The sequence below is a fragment of the Equus quagga genome, chromosome 4, assembly GCF_021613505.1.
Source record: "Equus quagga isolate Etosha38 chromosome 4, UCLA_HA_Equagga_1.0, whole genome shotgun sequence".
Lineage (NCBI taxonomy): Eukaryota > Metazoa > Chordata > Mammalia > Perissodactyla > Equidae > Equus > Equus quagga.
In genome coordinates, this window is record NC_060270.1 from 79934440 (window position 1) to 79947197 (window position 12758).

The 12758-nt window shown below is 36.5% G+C and overlaps 1 protein-coding gene across 11 annotated transcripts in view; it reads left to right on the forward strand.

Moving 5' to 3' along the window:
• R3HDM1 (R3H domain containing 1) overlaps positions 1 to 12758 on the forward strand; it is a 180952-nt gene that overhangs the window by 126436 nt on the left and 41758 nt on the right. For all 11 annotated transcript variants that reach the window (XM_046659030.1, XM_046659032.1, XM_046659034.1 and 8 more), the window contains 2 exons: positions 7969 to 8123; positions 11222 to 11373. In XM_046659030.1, coding sequence (XP_046514986.1) covers positions 7969 to 8123; positions 11222 to 11373 — 307 coding nt within the window. The remainder of the gene's footprint in view (positions 1 to 7968; positions 8124 to 11221; positions 11374 to 12758) is intronic.

Sequence of the window (12758 nt, forward strand, 5' to 3'; positions counted from 1 at the left end):
TTTATTAGAATTGTTTTTTGTGTTTGTATTTTTGCTTATTTCAGGCACAAAAGTAGGAGAGGAGAGGGTGATGGAGGAGAAAGAATAGTGAAGGCGTGCTGGCAACTGCGCCTTCTTCCAGATTTGTCTGCGGGGCTGTCCTTAGTCGCAGTCTCCTGCTCACCAAAATAGTGCCACAGAGATAAGGCAGACCAGGATTACAAACTTGGGGTTTTGATGATTTGGAAACAGTTCTAAATTGTCCTGTAGCTACCTAGTTACAAATAAATTTAGAGTTGGCAAAATGGCTCATCAAAAAAAAATTTCCCCTCATGGTGCTTCTGCTGTACAAGTTCAGTCTTGAAAAAATTTAGTAATACAGTTAAATGAAATAACCTTAGATTTATGACTATTCTGACTAAGCAGTTCTTCAATTCTTTTTATTATCTTTCTGATTATGTCTAATCTGTATTATTAAGAGTGCTTTTCCTTAACATAAATGCTAGTTCAGGTCACCTATATAAAATAAAACCAGCCTGTTAAAGCCTGTGCAGTACTTTTCTGCTGAGCACTGTATTTCTTTCTTACTCTCTTCTCTGTTGAGGTGAAAGAGAGTTAAAAATAGAATATTCTTTGGAGCCCTCCAGGGAAGTGCCTGAGCCATCAGTTTATATTGTCCTAGTTCTCTCAGCTTGCAAAATTGATTGTGCTTTCCTCTGAAAGTACTGGAAGGAATGGGATAGTATTGCAACACTGCAATCCTTTAACAGAGGAGAATGACAGTGTTAGATAACACCTATGTTGCCATCTGTATCTTTATTCTGTTGTTTGGTATCACTTATATTGGCATTGCTTGCTTTACAGAATAGATGCTTTCCCACAGTATTGACACAAATTTTTATAAAAGATAGGTGTTCCTCTAACTTCCAGGTTAAATCCAGATATATCACAGGAAAGATTTGTTTAAATTCCTATATAGTGAAACACACTTTTTATTGAAAAAAGAATAATTTAGGTGGTATCCAAGTTGGTGATATATTGAGTGTCAGAATACTGGAAATACTCTTCTGGTAGCATTTTTTAAATCTAATTATACTTTTCATTCTCTAGGAATCTACTTCATCCTTCCTAATCTTCATCCTTCTCCCTCTTTTCCAGATGATTGGATTTTTTTCTCATACTTGGCAGTCTTCAAACTGTACTTTTGAAACTATCAGAACTATGCCCCTCCCCTTCCTTTTGTCTAAATAATTAGATAATGAACCTGAACCACAGTGCCACTTCTCTAATAAGTGTCACTCTGTAAGAGTTGATGCTCAGCAGCCTGAAATTCCTTTGTTTAACTACAGGTTTACAGGAATTTGTGAGCAACGTGAACAGTTCTTTAAGATGTAGATTTTATTAAGCAAGTGTGCCTAAAGTGAAGCATGCCCGTAATTAGATGATCCTTTATTTTATATTGCTAATTATTTTATTAATGATTTTGTGTTGCATACAATAGTAAGGTTCTTATCTTTAATTGAATTAGTAGAATGATGTAGTGGATTTTTTGGTTTTAGTGCTTTCCAACTGAATATTTCTAGTTTTGTGTGTGAGTATAACTCCAACCAACATAGATCTCATGGTCTTATGTCATTCAAAAAACTCCAGTAATCTTTTTGCTTTTTGCAACTTTTAATATCCTGCTCTTTAGAGAGTATATTCCAAAATTATATCCTTTTTAACCAAAATTATATCCTGTTGATTATTTGTTGTAGTTATTGGTATGAATGGTCAAACATGTCATTGTGACTTCTGGAAAAAAGTTCAGGTACCTGTCCTATGCCAGTAGAATTTCCCTCCTGGGATACCAGTCCTACAGAGTATCAAATGTTAAATGATGCTTTTTTTAGCTGTAACAGCCTTAGCAAGATTCCTCAAGCCCTGACAACTTCCTGCCTAATGTGGTTCAAACTTAGTGGGTTTTCCTGCCTCAAATATAAAAATGAATGTAAAACTACTCAGTGTATACAACAGAGCCATTGCTTCATAAGAACATCCAGACTTCACCCATAATACAGAATATGCCCCCTTATACATGAGGTGTCCACATTAAAGCTGGCATTGCCCCGTTGGGTAAAGTCTGACTTTGTGGCAAAGCAACTCAACTTTGTGGAGAAGAGAATGAAGTTTATGAAAATTCAGCTAGAGAAATCTTCTGTAGATTCATCTGGGAGGTGGCAATGGAGTATACGTTTTCAGCAAAGTCAGACTTTGAGGCAAAATAGCAAAGCTTAAAACCCAAAGAGGAGCATTGGAGATTGTCATGGGAATACTCAGGCTGAGAGGCAGAGACCAGGGGAAATGGAACCTGAAATATGTCAACGTTTGATCCTTTTCTTCCCTTCCCAATTGTTTTATGTACAAGTGAAATCTAATTATAATAAGGCAAGCAAGTGTAACCTTGAAATGCAGAGGTCACAAACCATGCATCTTGGGACTAGTGGGCAAAACAAGTGAAGGAGAGTCCCTCCCAGGGAGAGGACGTTATGAGCTGACAGTGTAAACTCTTTGGCACCTGGTCTGTCTTTAGCCCCCAAGTTCATTTATCTACCATCTGGACTAAGTGCTCAACAACTCTGCACTCTGATTCCTGTTTTGGACAACAACGCTTGTACTCACAAATAATCTTCAATTCAAATGAAAAAAGTTTCCTGGTCGATTGACTATTTACAATAGTTCTATTTTCCTATAATTAAATTATCTTGAGACTTAAGTATGTTAAACTCTAGTAAAAGTCTTCATTGACCAAAATTCTCAGAAAATGGAAGGAGGCCAGGTGTGTAGTGTTCTTATTTGAGCAGTATTGCTGTTATACTCCTACTCAACATTTGTCCCTGAGAAAAGTAGAGTTTAAAATCAAGACTGCTGTGTGCAAATCCCAGCTACAGCACTTACCAGCTGGTGACCATGGACAAGGTATGAACCTGTGTGCTTTTGTTTCTTCATCTAAAAATGAGGATAATAAATGTACCTATTCCATGAGATTGTGAGTGCTAAATGAGTTAGCATATGTAAAGTGCTTAGAACAGTGCCTGCAACCTAATAAATGTTAGCTACTAATGGGACCTTGTCGTGCCATCAAAGAAATGATAATTATATAGTATGCCAAATAGAAAGGCATAGGAATTTTGAGCTCAATCTGTGTTTGGGCTAAATTCCAGAGTGGACACAGGAAGCTGACATAGTTTGTTCTAAAATATTTAGTCTTTTTGTTTTGTTAGCTTCTTGACACATGCCTTCTTCCTTTAAGCACGGTAGAAAGTTCAGATCAGTTAAGTTGTTTTCTCATTCATTGATTGTTAACTTGGATAATCAGTTGTTAACTCTAAATACGTTTGAAGAAAATTTACTTAAATTCTTCCTTCTCATAGCTTTGTAAAATCCATATTGATCAGCTGTGGAAACATTACATGGAAAGCAGGTGAAACAGTATGTGTCATATGGTTCCATTTCTATAAATAATCTAAGTAGGAATGTATGTTACTAAATATGCATAGAAAATAAGGCCAGAGATATATACAACATGTAAATGGTGATTATCTTAAGTCATTGTTTTACAAAAATGATTTTTTCCATAGTGGCTTTTTCCTTTTTTATATTTTCTGAATTTTCTAACACAGAAACCTATTTTATAATGAAATAAGGCTTTTTTTAAAGGTGTTTTTAATGTCCAGCTTTTTCCAGAAATGTTCAAATAAAGCTTTTATTTCATACTTTACATACGAGATGTAAGCTAGAATAGTTGTGTTCTCAAATAAGCACTTCGAGACTGATGATGTGAAATCTGTGATTCAGCTGTGCATTTCTCGAGGAGATGTTTAATGAGTGACCCATGAATTTCAGACTGAGATGATTTGTATTCATGGGATTAAGTTTCGTTTTAATGAAAAGGCAATTAAATGTGTTTAACCTTATTATAAATATGTTACCTTGAAACTTAAGTTCAGCTCTTGCTCTCAGAAGCCCTTCAGTAAATGTAGACAGTGAGAAACTGGCCATTCTCATTCAGGCTGCCAGCACATAGTAAGTTTCTGGTTTTGTGTAGAAGCATATATTATTTTTATTTCATTTTGTTAATATGTTTTTCCCTACTGTTTATTCAGTAAGTTACATATTGAGTGCCTACTTTTTGGCTTAGCTGTGTGATAGCTGATGTGGGTTTGGGGGTTTTTTTTAATGAAGGGGATGTTAAAGTTTCTAACCTTACTCTTAAAAAGCACACCATTTCATTTTTTTTAAAGAGATGCACAACCATGACAGAATAATTAACAACACCAATTTTATATTACTCGTAGAATTTTAACAGATGTGGAATAAGGCAATGAACAAAATTATAAGAAGATTAATGAGAGAGCTTCTTAGGGAAGATATTTTCTTTTCAAGGGCTTGGCATTCTAATTTTTAATGGTTCCACTATTACTTAAAAACATGTTGGGGCCAGTCCCATGGCTGAGTGGTTGAGTTTGTGCACTCTGTTTCAGCAGCCCAGGGTTTCACCAGTTTGGATGCTGAGCGTGGACATGGCACTGCTCATCAAGCCATGCTGAGGCAGCGTCCCCATGCCACAACTAGAGGGACCCACAACTAAAAATATACAACTATGTATCGGGGGGCTTTTGGGAGAAAAAGGAAAAATAAAATCTCTAAAAAAAAAAAGAACATGTTCCCAGTTTATTTAGACTACTTCTGAGTGAAGTACTAAACTAGTCATTTTTCTACTTTCACAATCTTTAAAATCTAGAACTTCCTGTTAGTTCTCACTGTTTTTCTACTTGTAAAATCTTTGGTTCTCCATCAGTATTCATCTTCCACTTTTCACTCCACATAGAATATGCAGCCACTCCTCACTGTTGCCTATTCCTCAAACTTATTATTCATTTTTTCTTTTTCCAGACTTCTTTATTTTTCTTTAAGCCCAAGTTCAAATGTCACTACCTCCATGAATATCAGTCAGGATTAATTTCTCCCTCTTATTTTCTTAAGACCCTGTTTATACTGCTATTCTGATAATGGTATCATGGCTAAGAATGCCTAATGTCAAAGATGGGGGCCATGTCTTCCTCATCTTTACATCACCCACCATAGCTTCCTGGCTCACAGCATCTTACAACCCTCTGTAACAAACGACCAGGTGCTGGAGTCAAATGTTTTGGATTTCGTGTTATGTTGTCACATTTTCAAAATTTGCTTGATGTTTGGGTAGATATATACATATGGATATGAATATATGTGTGTGTATGTGTATATATTCATGTATGTGTGTATGTATATATATACATGTATGTGTGTGTGTGTGTGTATATATATACACACATTACTAGGCATGGATATTAATGGAAATTAGGTTACGTTAAGGAATGTAAAATACCATTGGAAATTTACTGATGCAAATTCCGTAATGTAGTATCCAAGAGACCCTACATGAGACCATTGTGACATGAAATCTATAGCTATTTATTGAAAGCTTTCTGTGTCAGCCCTTTGTCTTTCCATAGGAGAGAATTTTAGGCAGGAGGCCTCCAAGGTGAATCTCTAAAAATTAGTAAATTTAGATAAATAAAGGAAATCAGAACCACATTTGCACATAAATTGGCAGGGTTTTTTTCTGGTTTTCTTTCAAGGCAACCTATAATTTAAATTTATTTTGAATAAACTGTAAAAGTAATGTGAGGGGTCGGCTCAGTGGCACAGCAGTTAAGTGCGCTCATTCCACTTTGGCGGCCCCGGGGTTCGCCGGTTCACATCCCAGGTGCGGACATGGCACTACGTGGCACACCATGCTGTGGTAGGCATCCCACATATAAAGTAGAGAAAGATGGGCATGGATGTTAGCTCAGGGCCAGTCTTCCTCAGCAAAAAGGAGGATTGGCGGCAGTTAGCTCAGGGCTAATCTTCCTCCAAAAAAAAAGGTAACGTGAAAAAAACGAAGTTTCTTAAGGGGATGTGACTATTTAAGTCAATATGTTTTAAGTCAGATTATGTTACAGTGAATTCTACCAGGTGTCCAAATTTTTTTATTAATGTTTGTAGACAGTAATTCTGACAAATCGTAAGAAGTTGCTTTCCCAGTCTGTAAAAAGCTGAGCCCAAATTCTGATGCTGCAATATATGCTTGTATGTGAGAGTGTGTTTGTGTGTGTGTCCAGAGGTGGCATTTCCAATACAAGAACAGGTTTTATATTCACGTCCCATTTCCATTCCTGCCCTTTGTTTTCCTAGGGGTAGAAATGTGTTGGTATATGTTTTTGATGGTATTTGGAATTTAGGGTATGAATTTGAAATATTTCTCATTTGATAAAGTAAAAATAGGATTGAATGTTAATTGTTAGACTAAAGAGCAAAAAAGAAATTGCTTCTGCTCTCATCCTTTATCTGCCTACAAGTTTAATGTTATAGGAAATTCACAGGGCAAAGGTTTAGGCAACAGCATATTATAACTTTATTACAGATGAAGTCTGGAATATACGTTTTTTTGTACAAAGTTAGATTAGCGAGGCAAAGTTATTTGAAACACGGCCATAGTGCTCTGTTGCCATAGAAATAGCATTATTTTACAAAAACCCTTCACTATTAAAGAATCCACTATAACTGGATTTTTACTTTGTTGTTGTTAATATGTTGCCTATTTACCAGGTATACTTTGTGTTTGTATCTTTAGAGAAGGTTAATGCTAGATTTTATTCAATTATTTAGTCATTGAGCAGAATTGTTGAGGGTTCCAGGCAACAAAAGTGACGCTGTTGTCTGCAGTCAATACCTGAGATGAGATCTTTGCTGTTGCTTTAGAGATTAATAAGGATGGAAATGAAAACTGATATTTATAAGATAGCAAAATACATTTATGGTGTTAGCAGAGAAATCGTTTCACTGACTTTGGTTGTAGAAGTTTGTCTGGGCAGTGCTGTAGTTTGGTTCATCTTTGTAGAAACTTTCTAAATACCCTGAAGCTAGAAGTTTGTTTATTTTTATCTGGTTTCTTTTAAAAGGAGGGGAGGATTTATGGTAGCTTCTAGTAAATTGCATGTCTTGAGCTAATTGGTTTGCCTAAAGGAATCCTTTTAGGGTCAGGAGACAAAATACAATTCATATTCACTCCTCAAAGCTTATCATTATGGATCTTTACTTAAATAACTGATAAATTGACTTAATAAAAGTCAATTTATACTCTTAACTTGCTGCTTAAATTACCAGCAGTGCCTTTAGCTTAGGGAAGAGTTGTCCCTTAGGTGTTTGATTTATGATTTCCAGCATATTACTTAACCTCTTTAAGAATCTGTTTCTCTTCAAGTGACCTTAATAAGACAGTAAGGAAATAATCTAAAAAATCGCTGACTAACTCCATTTTCCTTGTGCCCTTGACACATTTCTAATACAAGGATTCAAATCTTAGTACAACCTTCTATAAAAGTGGTCCTCCTCTTGTCTTTTTGTGGTCTCCAGAAGGGCCAGCTTCATGGGCATGCAACCTCTGCAGTCAAACAGGGCCCCGTGCTTGGCTTAAAGTTCTCCTTTTATCAACTTGAAGTTCTCAATAATGTTTAAACAAAGGGCCCTGCATTTTCCTTTGCGCTGGGCCCCACAAATTATTTAGCCAGTTCTGGTCCCCAGAAACTAGTTGTCATAAGAGGTTGTAATACATACACACTGAATAGTAACTGGCTGTGTAAACTAAGTCTGTGAGCTTATAAATTTCCTCAACTACAAGGGAAATCTTTGTACACAAATTTGATTTGAATGTATTTTAAGGGGGAAAAATGTGCTGACTTGGGTTGTCTACATAGTAAACCTTTTAAATCTTAGCTCTCATAATAGAGAGTTTTGAAATTTGCTGTTTAAACAAAATTCTGTCATTTTAGAAAACAAAGTAGGTGCTTAAAGTACAAAAACATCCTACTAGATGAAATAAGTTGGATTCAAAGCAGGATTTAACTCATTGTGCCATTACAGGTTATCAAGTTATGCCCAACCAGCAGCAAAACTACCAAGGAATAATTGGAGTTCAGCAACCCCAGAGTCAGAGCCTAGTTGGTGGCCAACCCAACAACATTGGAAATCAGATTCAAGGAGTAGTCATCCCCTACCCTTCAGTGCCATCATATCAGGTACGTCGTCGCTCTTCCCTACTTTGAGTAGAGGTGATTTTGAATAAATAAAATGTATAGCTATGACGCATCTTCTCTCTTCTCCTTCTAATAGGGAAAATGCTTCGGTAATACATAACTTTATAGTCTTAAGAGTTATTAGTCATAGCAGCTTTGTTTTGTCCTCACTTTATTGCTTTATTCCTTCACTTCGTTAACTTTTAGAAAAAAATATCTCAACCACGTTTATATTGACAAGTTTTGTCTGGCATTGTCTGTGTTTTGAACTATATAAATTCGTAAACAATTGTCTTACTTTATTCTTCAGCTCCTTAGAAAGTCTCTTTTGATGAGAGAGTGGAATGGGAGGGAAAATAGAGGTGGAGGTAGGTATTTGAAATAGTAACATAGAGTAGAGAGTATAAATCAGTGTTTATAGAATAGAGAAAAATGTGTAATTTCCCATGCTGGAATAGATTTTTTTCCCCCACCTTAATCCCAAAAAGGAATGGCATGTCATGGATTTCAATTTATAGTTCTAAAGTAGAAATACCTATGGTTTCATAAATGAGTCAGATTTTTGTATATAATGTGGCACATTTTCAGAAATTTGTTTTACCTTCCTTCATCTTTCTGGAATAACTTGCAAGTAGGTTTGTTTTATTAGCCTCATGGTTTTCCATAGCTGAGTCTAATGTTAAGAAATCCAAAGACCATTTTCATTCATCTCAACAAGGTTGAAAACAATCTAGTTGGGAAGATAAATGTGCATGTATTTTATCTAAACACATGTAAATAAATTAGTGATGGTATACAGGCTGTTAACTGAAGGGATCATGAAGTACAGCCTTGAGCAGGTTGAGGACTTAATACAGACCTTTAACTAGCTCTTAAAAGAAAATTATGGGCAGACATCGGTTAAGAAGACATTCTGGGGACAGGGAAGGAGATGAGCAAAGATGCTGGTGTATTTTATATAATTCCAGAAAATTGAAAGTAAAATGTAAAACGTGGGATTGTCAAGGCCTGTTGAGTGCTAAGAGTGTGTCTACTTTTGAAGCCTTTGATAATAGAAAATGACTAAGGAAAAAAGATAAATCGTGAAACTAGATTTTGTCTTTCTTTTCTCTCATATTACACATTGCTTTTTCTCCTTATTCTCCCTGCTTGAGCCTAAACACGCAAGACTGCCAACCCCCTACTTCCTTTTTAGCTAGACATTAGACAGGATCAGTACCAAGCCGAAATGTTCTCTTGTCAAGGACCCTGATCATAGTACCTAATCCAGTATCTATCAGATGCCCAGGCACTGTGTAATAATATCTGCCCTTGACCTTTAGGTTACGTATAGTGCAAGAAATACAGTTTTTAAGTAAATTACAGCCTTGTTAGCGTAGTTTTTTAAAATGGAGCTAGATACTGAAATGTTTCAGAGTTAATACAGTTATTAAAATTTCGATAGCATGCTTTTTTACAAGTTGTACATTATCTTCTCACGGTATTTCATGTAATCCTCACACTGGGTGAATGATTGTGAGAAGTATTGCTCTGAAAAGCAATGAATGACCACCTGCTTTATACTTCCTATTGCATTTGGTAGATAAGCTGGGTGGTGATGCACTGTCATCTAAGAAATAAGCCGGAAAAGTCATCTGTCCTCAGTAGAGAGTGTTCTGTGGTGTGCATTCTCAAGCATTGTTGCCTATCTTTTTTGGCACTTCAGTTTTTTCTTTATCACCAGTTAGAAATTTATTCTGTATTTTAAATCATCTAGATTGAGCTGTGTCATTTTGCCTAGATCTGCGTTGCATATATACTAACTTAGATACAATCAGAAATAATAATCTCAGAATGTTACACTGCCTCAGTAGATAAAAAGACTGAAATATGTTATACAGAGTTGGATAAATTAAACAAGTAACTTTCTCTTTGTGATAATTGAGCCAAATTGAAAGTAATTAAGAGATAACTGTGTATTTTGAAAGGACTGGTTGCATTTCAGAAACATGGTGTATAGGCAAGACTTAGAAGTTAATTATTAACTTATAAATCACAGAGCCCAGATATAGAGAATAGTGAAGCACTTAAAGAACTGAGGCTCTAGAGCCCAATCCTGACCTCCCTACTCACCAGCTCCACAACCTGGGGCAATTTCCCCGTCTGAAAACAGAAATGATGCAAGTACCTTTTAGAGTCTAGGAAGTCTTGATGCAGTAATATACGTAAAGTTCTTAGAGCAGAACCTGACACATGGTAGTAAGCCCTCGATAATGTTAACTTTCATTATGATCACTGTTACTACTAATAGTATCATTCTACTACTGTTGCTAACATCATCATCATAATCGTCACCAGAAGCTTTTATGTTGGCTTTATTTACCAAAATCACTGTAATCCAACCGTAATATTCTGGCACATTTGTAAATTAAGAACCCATTATGCCTATGTGATTTCCATTTTAGAAACTAGATGACTGAAATAGAGAATTGAAGAATCCATTACGTTCATGTGATTTCGTATATAGATAAGATAGAACACAGGATTGAAAGATCCACTGTTCACCAAATGCCTGCTGTGCCAGGTCCTGTAAACGGAGATTGTAGTAGAGATGATAGCTCCCCTGAGATGGAGGTGGCATCCCATTTTTTCAGATGAGGAACTGTGGGGCCTCAGAATAGTTAAGTCATTTGCCCACTGTCGCATAGTAAAGTGATGGAGCCGGTATTACATCTAGATATCTTTAGCTCTAAAGCTCACCCTCTTTTTGATCCGCTATCTCTCTAATGCCCCTACGTGAGGTAAACTGTATTACTCTTTCCATGTCAAATGGTCATCCTTATTTGGAAACGGTTTCTTTTTTAGTAACTTTTACTTAGGGTCATAAGTCATGTCTTTCTAGCCTACTGTACAGTTGATAAACGCTAGCCAAAAGCAATAGCTGCCTGGAAAGAACACAGAAATAAAGTGCTAGTGCTTCTGGCTAGCTTATCAGGACAGCCTATGGGCAATTTTAGCTTATTTCTAACTGCTCTACTTGAAAGTTTATGGAGGCTGGAGACATTAACATTTGCAAGGTTTTGAAGAACCTTTTTCCCTTTAAATTGTCTTTCAAATTTTAGGTTTCACTGCCTCAAGGTTCTCAAGGAATTGCCCATCAGACTTATCAGCAGCCTGTTATGTTCCCTAATCAGTCTAATCAAGGATCTATGCCCACAACAGGAATGCCAGTTTACTATAGTGTCATTCCACCTGGCCAACAAAATAATTTAAGGTGAGTATGACTAAGAAATCCTATAGTTTGTCAGTGTTTGTCAGGATTATGGTCTGTTGCTAATTTTAAAGTTGCCTAAGTTGCATTACCTAAGCTCATTCTCTAATATAGAATAGAAAAACTATGATACAATCTATTTTTCTAATATTTCTTTTAACAAAATCAGTATAAGCAAAGCATTGTATATGTAAACTAAAGGAGAGTCAAATTTTCTCCCATGTGCCTAAAAGTAGGCCAGTCTCCTTTTACTCACCCAAATGGAATAATAGTTGGCCATAGACCTTGGAGTTCAAAGCGTTTGTGTGTTAACATTTAAGGTTTTTGTAGGAGTTTGGAGAGAGTGTATTTCCTGTATATAACCTAAGCAGCAAAATATCTTGCTGAGATTTTTCAGGCTCTGGGGAGCTCATTTTTCGTCAGGAAGGGAAGGGAGGCATATGAGAGAAGCAGATGATAGTAGCTCTATATTAAAGCAAGTCGTGAAGCATTCCATTAGCTGCTTCAACTTGGAAGAACAGAAGCTTCTCTGATAAGCCTAATGTGTTAAAAATAGTAATCTTCCTTTGAATTGGGTACCTGTAGTCCGTAGTCAGAATGTATCACAGTCTTTCCTTTATTCTCGTGACATCCCTTTAAGGTTGCCAGAGGGGCCGCATTGCAGTGTGCTTTTTAAGAAAGGATCCTAAGTTATAATTGCTGATAAGAAGTTGTCACCCGGTTATGGTTACAGATGCTATTTAGGGGTGAAGAGGGCTTCATGGAATCTGCTTGGGGAAATGGGGACTTGGCTTTCATTTGTTGTCAGAAGCACACACACACAGGAAGTCATTTCCTCTCTTTCTGGGCTCTTTGGCTGCCACAGGTTGAAGAGACCTAGGCTTTTTAAACAGCAAGTTGGTTGTGAATCTCACAGGCACCTTTGGAGTTTGATATTATAGTGAGCCCCAGCTCTTTTGAGGTAGAGCTGCTACACAATGAAAATAGAAATGTATTCTGCGTTAAAATTTCCTTTTTGTTGTATGAGTCTCAGTCCTTTAAGCAGGGACAAAGTACTCTCAGTCTGAGTCTCTTTTTCTAATTTATACAAGTTTAGGGTCTGTGATACCAATTCAGGTTCCGAAGTGTGAGAGGCAGAATTCTGTGCTAAAGCAGCTGAAAGGGAGAGTGCAAAAATTGCTGAATTACCTGCTTTTTGAGCCAAAGTGTAACTAACCTTTTGTTTATCTGAGAGAAAATTACCAAAGTAGTCATTCCTGTGTAGGGCAGAGCTGAGAGAAATAAGTATTACTTAAAACAGTGACTTATTTGAGAACAAAAGACACGTGTTTTTATAACTTCCTTGTGGGCCTGCATGCTGGATATAGGGGCTTTCATGGAGGAAGGAG